At 43.3% G+C, this 15454-nt stretch overlaps 1 protein-coding gene across 2 annotated transcripts in view; it reads left to right on the top strand.

The window, feature by feature from the left end:
• The window catches only part of RNF123 (ring finger protein 123), a 108358-nt gene that overhangs the window by 34534 nt on the left and 58370 nt on the right, over nucleotides 1-15454 (top strand). For both annotated transcript variants that reach the window (XM_063121051.1, XM_063121052.1), the window contains 10 exons: nucleotides 2227-2333; nucleotides 4894-5086; nucleotides 5723-5868; nucleotides 6891-6974; nucleotides 8312-8419; nucleotides 9076-9253; nucleotides 11434-11508; nucleotides 11880-11967; nucleotides 12230-12317; nucleotides 12532-12616. In XM_063121051.1, coding sequence (XP_062977121.1) covers nucleotides 2227-2333; nucleotides 4894-5086; nucleotides 5723-5868; nucleotides 6891-6974; nucleotides 8312-8419; nucleotides 9076-9253; nucleotides 11434-11508; nucleotides 11880-11967; nucleotides 12230-12317; nucleotides 12532-12616 — 1152 coding nt within the window. The remainder of the gene's footprint in view (nucleotides 1-2226; nucleotides 2334-4893; nucleotides 5087-5722; nucleotides 5869-6890; nucleotides 6975-8311; nucleotides 8420-9075; nucleotides 9254-11433; nucleotides 11509-11879; nucleotides 11968-12229; nucleotides 12318-12531; nucleotides 12617-15454) is intronic.

Below are 15454 nucleotides of genomic sequence, written 5' to 3'. Positions count from 1 at the left end.
TACAATCAATCTTGCTGCAGTCAGCAAATTCGTTATCAATTCCTTAATTTCTTTTTTACATTTTAAATCTTCAAATAGTGACAGAAATGCAACTTTTGGTGTTTGTTCTTTCATTCCCACAATTTCTTCAATCTCCAAAAACACCATCTTCCACAATTTTTGTACATATTTGCATTCCCACCACATATGTAAATACGTTCCTTTTCCCCCACATCCTCTCCAACAATTTGCTGGGTGCTGATTATTTATCTTATTTAATCTAACCGGGGTTAGGTACCACCTCCATATAATTTTAAAGTAATTCTCTTTTATTCTTACTGACATATTTCTCAACGCTCTTTGTTTCCATAGTCCCTCCCAGCTCTGTTGTCCTATTTGTACATTCAAATCTGTCTCCCAAACCATTTTACCTGAACTATCCATCGACCCTTTCTCCAACAATATTCTATATATTTCACTCATTAACCCTTTTGACGCTGTTCTTTTTCCTTATCATTTTCTTTTTTAACTATTAATTCCTCAAACTTCGTCAATTCTCTACAATCTCCATTTTCTCTTACCCACTTTTGGGTCCACTGTTCTAATTGCCAATAATTTAACCAAGTTAATTTTTTATCTTTTAAAACCTCTTCCAAATCCTCTCTTGTATTCATTTCTCTTAACCATTCCCTTAATTTCATTTTATTTTTTTCTATTAAAACTTTACTTAATCTACTCTTTAATTCCTCCGGGAAATTCTTTAGCATTATTATCCTGTCCACCTCACAGTCCTTTATTTTCAGATCAGGCATCATGTCTTTAAACCACTGCAGAATTACTTTTCTCAAATCCTCTCCTGATACTTCAATAAAATTCTTAATTCGTAGTGTGGATCGTCGATTCTGGTCTTCTAATTGGATCAGCCTTATCTCTTGGTCCTGAAACTGTACGTTACAACTTTTTTTCAAAAACATCTTGCCTTTTCTCCAATAGATTTACTCCTTCTTCTAAAATCTTTATACTCCTGTCATTCTGAGCAATCTTGTCACCTAGCACATCCATTCGCTTGTCTGCCTTTTCAGCATGTTCATCCATCTTTTTAATGAAAGTTGTGTTGTTTTCTAATATGAAGCTCTTAATTTCATCCATAGTAGCTGGCACCTTGCCAGCTTTCCCCGCCATCTTGTCACTCTCACTCCCACTCTCACTGCTATTTACGTCTTCTTCCGAGGACACCTTTTCAAGATGGGGGAGATTATGATTAGATGGGCGTTTACGACGTTGCCAAATAACTTTTTCAGCTTTTTTTTTTTTTTGGTTTTCTAATGTTCGGCATAGGGCATAAATCAATTGCTTAATGTCCCCAATAACAATCAAAACAGTCTCTCATTCCATGCACGTAAACAGCTTTTCTCTCTCAGTACTTTCCGATGGTTAAATTTATTGCCAATTGCTCGCTCTACCCAGATAAGGAGTGATATATCACAGTAATTCAATTCAGCAGTCTCTGGAAGAGATCCAACAATAACAAAGTCTTTGGTTTCGATTTTAGACTCTCCGCTCCGAACTGACTGATTTGCAAGCCCAGAAACCGGGCTGATTTCCCCACTCCTTATACTGATTATACTTTCAAAAAAGTCATCATCAGCATCAGTTAAGGTCATAAGCATTTTCAGTTAATGTTCATTAGAGATTCATGCCTTTTTAAATAATTAGATTTTCGGCTATCCCGTCCTGGAGCCTCACAAGAAATCTTACCAGTTCATCGCCGTCAAGCTCCGCCCCCCGACTTTCTGTTCTTTCTAAGATGATATAGCATGCAGCATGACCTAGGAACAGTGTCAAGATTTAATCTAATTTCCTGCACCAAGTGCATAATCTTATATATCAAAATATACCCAGTAGAGGATTTGTTTTTAAGTATATTCCACCCATTCTGATAAAATAGAGGATGTTCTATTTCTAGGGAGCATTGTTTTCTGCTCCCCCCCCCTCTGCATCAGCCATGGCATTGGTGTTTTATTACTTAGTTAACTTCTATATAAATTGTATTGAATTCATTGGGACTTATTCCCAAGTAAATGTGCATAGGATTGCAGCCTTGGTGATGAACTAGTATTAATTATACTTCTGATTATGTTACTCTTTGAACTTCTTTTAGCAGTACTGCAAAAAAGCAAGTGGGAGATGGAATATGTATAGTAATATGTTTAGCTGGCAATGTCATTGCTGCTTTTATCAACACAGATGACCTGGCCTCAAAGGCAAATATTCTGATTGACCCTGCAGAACTTCAGGCAGTGACAATGGATGATCTCGATGAAGATGAAGAGTCAGCAGTGTCAACAGCGCAGGTGAGCCTAGCAATGCTGCATAAAATGGCCCAAAATTTAGCTGAAGTAGCTCTCAGCAAAGGAACCCCCCCTGATGAGGAAGGAGGAGAATTGTGCCTGGGCTTACTAAGAAATTACCCTTTGCAAATTGAGTGCTGAATTTAGTCTGATGGTACATAGCAAGGCGTGTATCAGAAGCCAGCCCAAAATTCAGGCACTAAGAGTGCATCCTCAGAGGGAATCTATTTCAGGAAACAGTTCTGAAAGCAACGAAATCTGAGGTGAGGCAGGAGGCTACTAAAGAGATGGCCTTCTCAATGATGGCACCCCATTTATGGATGGAATGGTCTCCCCAGAGAGATCCACCTGGTGCCTACTGTGTTGTTCGTTTTGCACGAATGCCCTTTTATTTCACAGAACACTTAATTTTAGCCCTCCTGAATCCAGTCCAGGCATGGAATTTTGCCATTGGATGGGGTGTTCTCTGCGTAGCCAGATCTGGTGATAATGCAAAGTCCCAGCAAACTCTGCATTCCGCATGAGTCAGAAGTGCTGCACTCGTAGTCTGGGAATGCAAAGAATGTTGGCTGGAGGCTTGTTGCTGTTGGTGACTGTGTCGGGTTGGGCTCGCTGGCTGTTCGCTGATCATAGTTTCCTTGAGTTTAGAAGTTCTAATAAAAAACAAATGGAGGGAATATAGGATTTGCCTTTATACAATGGCCCATACATTTTGGCTTGGCTTAACAATCAGCTATTATTTATGGTTGCCACCAATCCTTTCCCCAGATCTTCTGTCATGCAAAGAAGGGGCAGGATCTGTTGCCATTTCACTTTGAGATTTGTAGAAGCAGTGAACAAGAGTAACACTGCTGTGTACCTTCTACAAAAGCCCTGCAGGAAGTGTTCCATGTTTTAGAAAAGGAAAGAAACCGTGAGAGGCCCTCTTGTTGCCACCTCCTTGCTCATTAAGTGAGAGAAGATCCCTCCATCGCACGAGGTGATATGGAAGGAAAAAGCACCCTTCTCGCCTTCGGCCTGCAATTTGCAGAAAGCTCGGGGGAAAGATCTTTATGCTGTCTGCCTGTGAAGGGGGCAGACAGGAGCAGCTACCACAGTGACCAAATTTGTAGGGCATTGCCTTTAGAGTTCCTGGAAGCCGAAAAAGCAGCGGTGTCTAACAGCATGTAGCACAGATTGGGGAAAGTTCTTGGGGGTGCTCTTCCAGGAAAAGACCAGGAAAAGTGCAGTGGAAATAGCAAGACCAGCTACTACTGCATTTTCTTCTTGTAAGAGGGGCCAGGGATTTTTCTGTTGTTTTGTTAATCTCGGAGTTGTAACTATGTCTTGCTGCAAAGCCTGATGTGAGGGAATTCAAGTCTTCCATTAAAATAGTTCCAGACATGTTAATAACCCCATATAAGGAGAAAATAATGATGGTGGTGGTGGGTGTTCTGTTTTACTTGGCTTCCATCCTGTTCTTTATCTTCACATCTTAGACTTAGATTGCTTTGCGCCTTGCCTTGCTTCCCTCTTCAGGCACATTGATACTGGAGAAGAGAAAATTTAAGGCTGTGATAGCCTTCTTCAAATATCAGAAGGGTTTTCACACAGAAGATAGAGCAGATCTGTTCTCCACTGGTTCTGAGGGCAGGACTAGAAACAGTGGGTTGAAATTACAGGGAAGCACATATTGGCTAAACCTAGGAGATGGTTCTTATCAGTACAGCTGTTCCTACAGTGAAGAAGGCTTTCTCATGAGGTGGTTGGCTCTCATTCATTGGAGGTATTTAGGAAGAGGCGAGATGGCCATTCTGTCAGGGCTGCTTTAATTGAATTCTGCGTAGAGCAGGGGGTCGGACTAAATGCCTTCCAAAGTCCATTCCAACTCTCAAATTCTATGAGAGAATCCACAAGCTAAGGCGCAGTCTTCTTGGGACTCTTGAGGGAAAGGTTATAAGTGGCCACAAGTTTACTACTCTTAAGAATATGCAAGAATACCTTAGGCCTAGGGAACTTGCTTGTTGCTTTTCTGTAACTTCACAGGGAAAGTCACTGTGGGAGCAGAATTTCTGTATCTGTGTCTCCACCCTATGATGCGGCAGAGCTGTGAAGTTAATTGTCTCTCTTAAATCTGGAACTATACAGCATTGCCTCTGGCTCAATGCTAATTCCACCATGCTACCTGCTGTTTGGAGCCTAGAAGGACCAGTTCCACATTAGCTGATTTACAGCGCAGTTTGTGCAAACTTGGTTGTATGTCTTTTCTATCAAATACAAAATTACCCTAAGGAAATTTACCCAGTGAGGATACAACTTGGACTTCCTCGTAAAAGTTTCGCTGAATCTCTGTCTTTGTATGAGATCTGCCCATACATTTTCTAGATTATGACATGTGAAATGGGAATGTTTCAGAAATATATTCTATGAATGGGCATATCTATGGTTCACTGCTTGATCTAGGCAAGACAGAGAAGTTTTGTGCATGGTTCAAACCAGCTTTGTTTTTTCTTTAGAGGAACAAATGTCGTAGCTGAACAAATATTACTGCATATTTCTAATTCTCTCTCTCTCTCTCTTTCAGCGTCCAGCTGCTGCATTGGCAATCGGTGGTGCCTTGGCCAGGCCAAGCTGGCTCAGTTCACCCACCCTGGGGCGAGCTAACCGATTCCTCAGTACTGCAGCTGTCAGCCTTATGACCCCAAGGCGCTCACTGGGTGCCCTGGAAAAGGTTAAAGTCCGTGCACTGAACATGGAACAACGGACAGAGGAAGACAGTGAGTAGTATCTTTACTGCATTCTGTCTAAGCCAATCTTGAAAGAGGCTGCAAGTATGTAGCAAAACAACAACAATCCAACAGTGAGAAATAATATAGTAGAGCTAATCTAGTAAGCAAGGTTTCACAACCACTACCTGATTCTACTCCAGAGTTCAGTCTTTCTGGTTGAAGTTTCTACTTCATTCTAGCCCATGCCTGGACTTCTTGAAAGGGACCAGGATTGGAGTTCATGCTAAATGCTTCCTGCCTGCATGGTGGAGGGCAGCGTAGCCAATGAAGACAATTTGGAAGTAGCCAGTAGAGGGTAGTAAATAAGTGTGATTTAATTATCCTAATAAATAAACCTGCAGGAGGGAGAGGCAAGGCAGGGGAAATGTAGGGTCAAAGGGAATGAGGGAGAAAACATGTCTAGAACCAAAACCAGATCCATCTAGAAGTCTGCTGACCGGAGGTGGCTTTTCCTTCAGATATGGCTTTGGAACAGACAACATGACGGATCTTCAGAATTAAAACACACACAACACAAATGTTAAAATTGATATTCAGAACTGCCTGGGTCCATTTTCTAGGCTAGGCTTAGGCCACACTGTCAGCAGTGGCTTGCTCAGAAACCCTTGTCTGTTTTTATGACAGTTGAAGGCAGCCATGGAAATGAGGGTCTTTTATTGGGGAAGCCTACAGAAGAGCCAGAAGAGCCAATAACTGAGAACTCTCTTTTGGAGATCTTGGACGGAATAGTCATGATGTACAACCTCAGCGTGCATCAGCAGCTTGGTAAGGTGAGCAGGATTCATTTCAGGGTAGTTTCCGGTCCTGTCCCATTCTCACAACTGGGATTAGAATTTGCACTAGCAAAGGACCCCCTGGGAGAGGGTGCTAAGCTAGGCTCTAAGATTGGAAATTAGCTGGGGAGCAGGGTCTTGCGGGAGTTGGGAATGGCTTTGGGGAAGAAAGGTTGCAGGCGGGAAAGTGGCAGGCGGAGGAAGGGTTGCCTCTTCTCTGCTGGGGCTGTAGCTCAAAGGTAGAGAACCTGCTTTGAATGCCGAAAGTACCAGACTCAATCTCCGTTATCTCCAGGTAGGCTAGGAAAGGACCCTTCTTGAGACCCTGGAGAGCCGCTACCACTCAGCCCTGGGAATAATGGAACAGATGGATTGATAATCCGACAAGGCAGCTTCCTAGATTTCTAAATGGCCCTCCATCCTGCTGCTTTCCAGCTGTTTTGCAATGACCCACATTCACGCTTGGTTCGCATGTAATGACAATCCATGGTTTGTTTAATCCGTGAATCATCAGGGCTGTGCAGCACCGCTTCTGCTTCGCATCCACTTTCATCAGCAGTTGCTTCGAGATTTTTATATAGTACAAGGTATAGAAGCATTTTAATAAAATAAATCCTGTGGTGTTTGATGTGATGCGCGAACCCGGAACATCCCAATGGTGAGTTGTTGATTTCAAACCATGGGTTGTCTGTCCCTCAACAACCCAGAGTTCCAGGTTCACACGTCACATCAAACAACTCAGGAAGCGGGTTGTTGAAGAAAACGCATGCAAAGCAGAAGCAGTTCACTTGTTTGCTCTGGCATAACCCTGCCAATTTATGAGATCAATAACACTTGAATTGGTGTTACGCGTGAAAAATATTGGTGGGAGGGACTTACTATAGTGTTAGGCTCCGCAGCATGTTGATGCAACCATAGACATGTTAATTTTTTCTCACTCCTGGCAAATAATCCAATATGTGCTAAAACCGATGTAGAAAAGCTCTAGCTGGTGTGACTGACTCCTAGTTGTATTTCAGATGGTAGGTGTTTCCGATGATGTGAATGAGTATGCTATGGCACTGAAAGACACCGAAGAAAAGATTAGCCGATGCCCAAGGAGGGTAAGAAGTTCTCTTCAGAGCTGCCTTTCCAGCTTGTTCTGTGGGAATGTTTCATGTTCATGTGGCTTCCATGGGAGGAATAATAGTAGCCATTTTTCAGGGTTATCAGGGTTCCAAGAGAGAAATCTAGAATTATTTTATGGAGGAATCCTGAAATACACGTATATTATACATGTGACATGGGGATTTTTATTGTTGACCTCCTTTAAAGTAGGCCTACATTGCCCACATGCTGTTTTCCTCCTTGAGAAGCATTCAGGTACTGTTCTCCTCCTTGAGAAACATTACACACATGCCACGCGGATTGTTATATTCAATCTCCTTTAAAGTAGGCTTGTTTTGCCCACACACTGTTCTCCTTGAGAATTATTCAGGTGCTGATTAGCACTCTATTGCTACCCCTAATTCCAATTTCCTGAACGCTGGCTCAAACCAAGAAATAATGATGGTTTATTCTTCATTTGGGTAGAATAGGACGGTTATATCATGCGGTGCTTCTACAGTGATTAAAAAAAACTCAGTTATGCCTCCTCTTTTGGTTTCTTTGTTACCTCGTTCTTATTTAAGTGATGCTGTGGAGAACTCATGCTGCTAAAATAACAGCTTACAAATTGCAAAAGGTCTCAAAGAACTGAGCCAAGCTATCTCTACCTGTAATTGTAAAAATGTACTTCCTTTTAAAAGCTTAATTATAGTTCCAGATTTGTAGGCCCTTTTCAGTTCCTGCGGTGTAAAACCTGTAAACCTAAGTCTGTTAGGTCCTGATTATACCTCAGAGAATAATGTGGTAAATGCTCACACAAGTGATCTTCTCCTGTGAGTGGTATTAACATGGCAGCCACAAACGTATGGAAGATCATGGCTCCCTTTCTATGAAAACATGATTTCTACTTTCATAGAAGATGAGTCACCATCTTGTGTAAGTTCTTGTCTCCCATGTTACGCAGCTCTGGCAAGCAGACGTACGATCAGTTGGCCTCCAGTGTGTCGCTGGAACCAATTCTCAATTTCTGCATTTGTGGATTGTTCTGTGGTTTACTTCCTCCTATCTTGGATGCTGGTGGGTGTGAAAGGTTGTGTATTTTGTAGCTAACCAAATTTTGTGTGTCGTTCCATAGTTTTCCTGGTCCTCCCTAATCTTAATGTGAAGATTACTCTCTTGGGAGGCAGACTATGGCAGTTGGCAGCTCCTGATTTGTCCTCAATAATAATAGAAAACCCTACGAATACTTGTGGATAGGCTTTTATGAAATTTACAGGGCCTGCTGCGTACTTATTTCTGAATGCAAGGATAATTATGCATCATTGCTTCTCATGCCTTTCTGTTCCCAATTCAGAGAAGAGATATCCATGAAGAACTGGTGAAGAGTCAGAAAGTTTTCTCTGAGAAGCTTAATCACCTCAGTCGCCGGCTTGCTTGGATCAATGTTACTATTTATTCAAAGGTGAGAGGGAAAGTGATAAGCATAACATCAGTGAGGTGCCTTGCTTAAAATATTCCAGCACTAATCTAACCAAAGTTGAATGGAGCCATAGTATTGCCTCCTGTGTCTTGTATGCTCTACTTCTGCTAATGTATCTTCGTAAAAGTTCATCTTTATTACTGAAGAATCCTGCATTTTAGCACTGAAGGTATCTGTGTTTTTCTTTAGGTTTTTCACAAAGTTTGATATTGGGCAACATCCGTTATACTCTTTTCTTTAATGCCCACATTAATATTTACTTGGATCCATCCTTGTAAATAAGCGTAGAAAAGTTATTTGCCAGCAAAATCTTTTACTAGCCTCCTCATAGGTTAGTAGCCTACATTTCTATGCTGACTGCAGAGCCCCCTCTTAGTAGGCTAGCAAAAATAAAAGTCAAAAAGAACTTCAATCGAACAGAGTGGCCGAGGAGGGCCCAGATCACCCCTCCACCCCCCACGCATTTCCATGCTGGTTATGGAGGAAGCGTGTTTAGTTCCTCCTCCACCCGCCCACTCATTTGCCTGCGTGGAATTCCTAGTCACTTGTGGCTATCAGGCAAGTTATAAAACACAAAGCTATTCTATTCCTTTTCTGCCACTTGAAACACGAACTGACTAGGGATTGCCCCTCTACAGGAGAAGATGCAAGACATATACTGGCTGCTACGGGTGTGCATCCGCACTATTGAACATGGGGACCGGATTGGCTCACTCTTTGCATTTATGCCTGAATTTTATCTGAGTGTGGCTATGAACAGCTACAGTGCCCTGAAGAACTACTTCAGTCCTGTGAACAGCATGGAGGAGCTTCCAGGTAAGGAAGAGGGAACAGGAGAGGGCCTTTAAGCAGAGCGTTCTGTAATTTTTGCATGTAGAATCCAATTCACAAGAGAATAGGATGAGAACTCAACACAGAATCTTGTCCCCTAGAGCAGAATTTAAATTGCCAACAACCTTGGCTTCCACTTTAAAAAAAGGCAGAAGTGGGGAATGGTTCATCTGACCTCATGGTTGTAGACGTATGGTTTGAAAGTGTGCAGGACACATAGTAAAACATTCATGTGTTTTGGACGCAGAGTACCTTATGTAAGTTTATCTTCTGCTCCTCCAGTGGCTGGTCACCAGGTAGGATAAATTTATGTTAGAAGTAAAGTGTAAATACTGGCCAGCATAGATGGATAACTATTGCAAATGAATGTTTTTTTATTCAGTGATTTACATCACAATCCAGTACATCTCAGGGTATATCTCACTAAGAGACATCTCAAGAAACGGGTGTGCAGACCCTCTCTCAAAATATTTTATTTTGTGTGCTGCTGTGTTTATCGTATAATCCTAAATGCTCAATTCTAGAGCAGTAAGGCAGGCTGGCAGCTGGCTTCAACAACTCCCATCAGCTGCTGTTTGGTGAATGTCTCTCAAAGCCCAGGGAGAGGCACAGGTCCCTTGACCTCACACAGTTACAAAATGTCAGCATATATCAGTCTGGAGGGTATTATGTCTCTCTCCTGTTTGTTTCTAGGTTTGTTATGCAGCTTCATGGCTCTGATTACTTCACTATTGCATTATTTTTCTCTATTAAGAACTGCTAAAATCATACAGGCAAAATAAGACTTCCTACACATCTACTTTTTTGTATTTGTTCACTATCCCTGTGGTAGATGGTGCCATGTTTTCTGCTCTCCACTTGCAGTTATGTTGTTTTGGAAATTTATTTATTTATATTTATGCAGAATCTGCTTTCCTCTTTCCAAGGAGGATGCGGTGGGTGAGAAAAATACTGTCCCCACAACAGAGCAGGTGTAAAACTTCGTCTTCAGCCTGGCCCTGGAGATGCAATTATAAAAGTTGGCTTGGCTGAGCTGTTTTAGATTTCATCAGTTTGTTCCAGTTTGAATATTTGTGTTCAAACCTCTCTGCCAGAGTGTTCCTTTGAGCTGCAAGCTCTTTGGAAGCAGTCCTGTATTTCAGTACACTTACAGAGAGCCAGCTACAGAGAACCACACTCTCTCACTCTTGGACCGAAACTAGATGCGATTGGATCTCCAAAGGTTTTTTCCAAAGGCAAACACTCAGAGCAGTGGTGAAGTTTGGGTCAGAGCTGGGGCCCTGGAGGAATCTGAATGACCTGCCCTCCCCAAAGCTGCTATTTGTTCCTCTATAACCTAGTTTAGTATTGCTATGTTAGCTTTTATTTCTGTAGCTGAACTGTCAACTCGGGTGCTAGGAGTGCCTAAACCATGGCCATGTGATGCTGGCATTAGCCCTCTGTGATGTCCCTTCCTCCTTTACCCAGGCTTTCTGCTATTATCCCTGAACATCTAGGATCATAAGCCCAAGGAGTGGGACGTCACTGCCAAGTCAGCTGCACACACTGGCCTGGCCCACCTTCCACATATCCCCAATCAACATCAAGTTTGTCAAATTTATCACTGTTACTATAATTTCTAGTTTGGGGAAGTGGGTGCTGGCTATTAAGGGCTAATGTATGTGGTAGCATAAATGAAGACCAAGCTGGCATTCAGATTTAACCCCATAAGACAAAATAAAAGTTTATGATATACAAGATCTTGTTTCAGTGCTATTCATGTCATTATTTACATGGATGACTATCTATTAGTCTAAGCCTGCTTCACTACCCCTCTAAATCCTCTCTCAAAAGTAAGACGATGCTTCACCAAATTCCAAACGTTAAGTCCCCTCAAAACTGACTGACAAAACGGAAAAAGTCTCCCTCTCTCCCCGCAGATAGAACCAAACCAGCCAGTCACTTCCTTGAATATGCAGTTCCTGAAAAACTAAAAATATAATCAAATAGGCTAACCGCAGAAGCAAGTGATTATGTCACACCCTCATAGAGAGAGACTATAGGATTTCTTTGTATGAGTTGAAAGTTAATTCTAGAACTTTGTTCTATTGCAATTGCTGAATTGTGTAGCCATGGGGTTTTTCTGTATGTTTGTGATTTTAATACTTAGAATTTCTTCTTTTCAGGCTATGAAGAGACATTGACACACCTTGCTGCCATTTTAGCCAAGCACTTTGCTGACTCAAGGATTGTGGGCACTGGTAAGGCCGCTCCTCTCCTCCAAATGTTATGTTTTACTGTTCATGCTTTTGTGTTTGTGTACGTGTGGTGTCAGAATGAACAGATTAAACTCATGTGTGTTGATTTTGCAGTTGACACTTCTGGGTTGGTAAAGGGCTCTTGCGTCTAATTTTTCAAATGCTGCAGCTCAGTGCAGATGGAAACGATAATGTCAGGGTTTGACAGCTGTCTTGTTTATATCTTGTGCTGTGTCTTTAGCTTGGCTACTTGTCTGCCTCCCATTACTGTAGTAAACAAATGCATCACAATCTCGAGTGTATTTTTCTGGAAATCAATGTTACTGTCATATCTGCTGATTCATAAAAGCTCTCTCTCTCATTTCCATATTCAGACATCAGAGACTCTCTAATGCAGGCGTTGGCCAGCTATGTTTGCTACCCCCACTCACTCCGTGCCGTAGAGAGAATTCCAGAAGATCAGTAAGTTCTTGGTTCTTTCTTCCCTGAATAATAACATTTGTCCTGGAAGCAGCTGTCCTCTCTTTTCTTACCTGCACCAGGCATGACTCTTATACTTCTTCCTTTCAGAGTGCATAGGGAAACTACGTCCCTCTTGTTTCTTCATATTGCACTTCTAATTCTTCTGTCTCAAGTAATCATCCTGCTTTGGACTCCCCTCTCCTAGTCAACCTTGGCTTCTTCTCCTCTCATGGTGGCTGATCTGTTTGTTTTATCCTGGTAGGCGAGTATCCATGATGAGGAACCTGCTGGCCCCCTATGAGCAAAGACCCTGGGCCCAGACCAACTGGATTCTTGTACGACTGTGGCGAGTAAGGACAGATTCTCTCCCTGCCTTCCCATTTTGCTTGGGATTTCCAGTTTGACTTTAAATCCAGTGGTTGCCATCTGCATGAATTCTCCCTTGCCTTGGCTGCCTGAATCCTTGTTAGCTACTTCTGGCGAGAGAGCCTCCGTGTTCCTGCGGGAGATAACGTGAGGTCTTCTTCTAAGCATCGGGTTTTTCTTTTTCTCCCCTTCCTACAGGGCTGTGGATTTGGATACAGGTACACACGGCTTCCTCATCTGCTGAAAACCAAGCCAGAGGATGCCAATCTCCCCAGTTTACAGAGTGAGTGAGTGGAAAGGTGTTGCTTTGCCATTTCATCTCATGGGTACATGCAACCCAGTAATTGAGCTTCCCCAAAACCTGATCAGTGATTAGCTCTGGTATCGGAAGGAATGGATCCTGTGGCGTGATGCTGTCACACTGATGCTGGCCCCAGGCACATTAACTGCTACCACTGGATGCTGCTGCCTGTGTCAGTGCTGAGATCAGCATGCTTGGCAGCTAAAAAGGACACTTGACGCCAAGCGGTATGGATAAGTTGTTCTCAGTCCTGGACTGACTGTGTGGCAAACGGGAGGTGCAGCGTTAGTTTTTATCCTGCTGACCCTCCCCGGTTCTTTTCTACTTTGAGCCCACCTTCAATAGAATTGCCATCACTCCAGTTGTTTTCAGTAGCTCATTGGATACCTCTTAAGATTCCCATGTAAAGATAACCCAAATAATCCCAGGGTTTATGGGAGACAGACGTTTGCTCCAGCGTATGGCCAGAGCAAGCATGAGTAGGCAATGTGTGAAAGGATCCCCAAAGATACGGGATTGTAATGTAAAAAGTAAATCCACCTTCTTAATTTTTTTATTTCTAATACTTTTATACCGCTTAATATACTAAAATCCTTAAGTGATTCACATTAAAATGCAATAAAGCAATATAAAAAGGAGGTAAAAAAATGAAAACATTACAACAAAATAACAATAAAGCAGGGCAGTAACATAATCCTTTACTGGGCAGGGAAAGCCGGTGTGAATAAATAAGTTCTCAAGAGGTGTTTAAAGCTTGCTGCTGTTTCTGCCCCTCAATACCCGGGGGAGCACATTCCAAAGGAGGAGGGCCACCACTGTGTTTCCAGGTGTGGAAGGAAATCAGATTCCTTTTGGGGGGAACCTGCATTGGTGAGTCCAGCAGGCTCTGGCTCTCGTGAGATGACAGCCTCTGTCCTGAGTGCGTCTCGTGTGTCTTCAGCAGCGGGTTGCCACTCTGTGCTAGTTCCCTTCTCTTCTCTGCCTTGTGGTTCTGAGGCACTTTGTCACTCACTGCAGTAGCCGTGCTTGAGAAACCAGGCTGGTTTCCCAGCTTTACCACAGTCCTCAGAATGTCTTGATCCTGCATGGCGCAGAGCTCTGAGAGACTCCACTTACAAGCTGTAGGGGGAGCTTTGTCCTCTCCTCTGGAGCTGGCCAGAGAGGTGATAGCAAGAGCCATTCTACATCACTGAGAGAGAATAGGGGGACTTCAGAAATCTTGTTCCATGCTCTCAGGAATCCCTAGTTAAGTGCTTCGGATCTCTGGATCCTGGGCTGCTGACTTTGCTGATGTTGAGCGGAAACGCTCTGGAGATGCAGGCAGACACACATGTTTGGGCTCTGGGCAAGAGCTTTTGAATTAGTGAAAAGAGTAATGGCCTCTTTCGTGTAAACTCTGGTCTTCTATATTATTGAGTGGATGGCAAGCTAGCAGTCGGTCCCATGACTTGTCAGAGCGATCATGTAATACAGGGGCAAAATGGCTCATCTCACAGCCTGGCAGAGGGTGGCGGGACTAACACCCGGTCAACCCTTCTAAGATCAATTGCGCTTGTGTTTAATGTTTCTCTGTTTGTTTCTTTATTTCTTGGGCCCAGGAGATCTCTCTGTTGCTAGTTTCCAGAGTAAGTTTCCTGTCATCTTCCCTTTGTATCTTAGTGGAATAGTTCTTTAGCCCTGTGGCAGAGTCCCTTCCCCTCCCATCCTTGGTGTGCAGGCAGGTCCTGTTCTGTCTTTTGTACCATAAGTGGGCCTCAGCCTTTGGAAACAGTGGAGTAGGAAGATAAAGGGGAGTGGATTTGGGGGAACCTAAGAGGCACCCAAATGTTTGTGACGATGACCTGCCACGTGAGCCTCGGGGTGGGTGGGTGGAGATATATATGTATGTATGTATCTGCCTTTAGTTGGATGGCAGCAAACGTGTTGTTGCTGTTCATGTGTTCTCTGTTCCAGTTTCCCCCTGTGGCTGTGGTGTCTACTGTCCTTTTCCTCTTTGCCTTTCTCCATCCTACCTTTTCTTAAACATCTCCTTCAGCAAAGATGGGACAGAACAGGGGAGCAGAAAAAGTTAGCTGATGCATCTTCTCCCCCACAAAGCCTCCCCCAGTCCTGACACAGACAAGCAGCCTAGTGAGTTGGTTGGCTTTGCCAAGGCTATCGTGAAGCTCCATCCCTGTGGTGTGTGTGTGTAGCCCTACAGTGACCTTGGGACACCTCGTGGGCAGTGTGGTGGTGTTTTACTTTTCTAGGTGTCTGTCATGCCTACCAATTATTTCTGCAGCCGGCTCCGAAAGGTCTAAGGAAGAGCACAGGATCCTCTGGGTAGTGATCCTGGTCTCTGCTATTTTGAGGTGTACGTGAATGAATAATTAATACCAAGTTAATCGAAAGGAGCTTGTCTACTAGCTGTCCTTGGGACATTGCCCAAGAAGGGCTGAGCCCCTCCTCCTCCCAAGTCTTTGTTGTGCTGCAGGGAGGGAGTGGGGCACAGGCACAGGCAGAAGGATCAGGTGTTCTCTGGCTCTTGCCTTGGTGTAGAATTTCTGAATTTGAAAACCTGCCCACCCGTCTGCCTGTTAGGATTCCTCACCTTTTATGCCTGACGCACTCTGTTGCTTGTCTGAAACATTCTGCCAACAAGACCTTTTCTTGAGACTTCAGTGTTTAGAAATCATCTTCTGACAGGGCAGTTTATGTGTGTTTCCTGTCCAGGGCCCTCTGTAGTTACTTTTAATTGATGGCAATGCTGTGGCTGGCTCACAAGTGAGCAGAATACACAGGAGACCTGCTTGCAAAGTGCACACACAACTCTCTCTGACC

The sequence above is a fragment of the Elgaria multicarinata genome, chromosome 3 (assembly GCF_023053635.1).
Source record: "Elgaria multicarinata webbii isolate HBS135686 ecotype San Diego chromosome 3, rElgMul1.1.pri, whole genome shotgun sequence".
In the NCBI taxonomy this organism is placed as follows: domain Eukaryota; kingdom Metazoa; phylum Chordata; class Lepidosauria; order Squamata; family Anguidae; genus Elgaria; species Elgaria multicarinata.
Note: the sequence above shows the minus strand (reverse complement) of the source record. Positions and strands in the feature narration are given on the sequence as shown.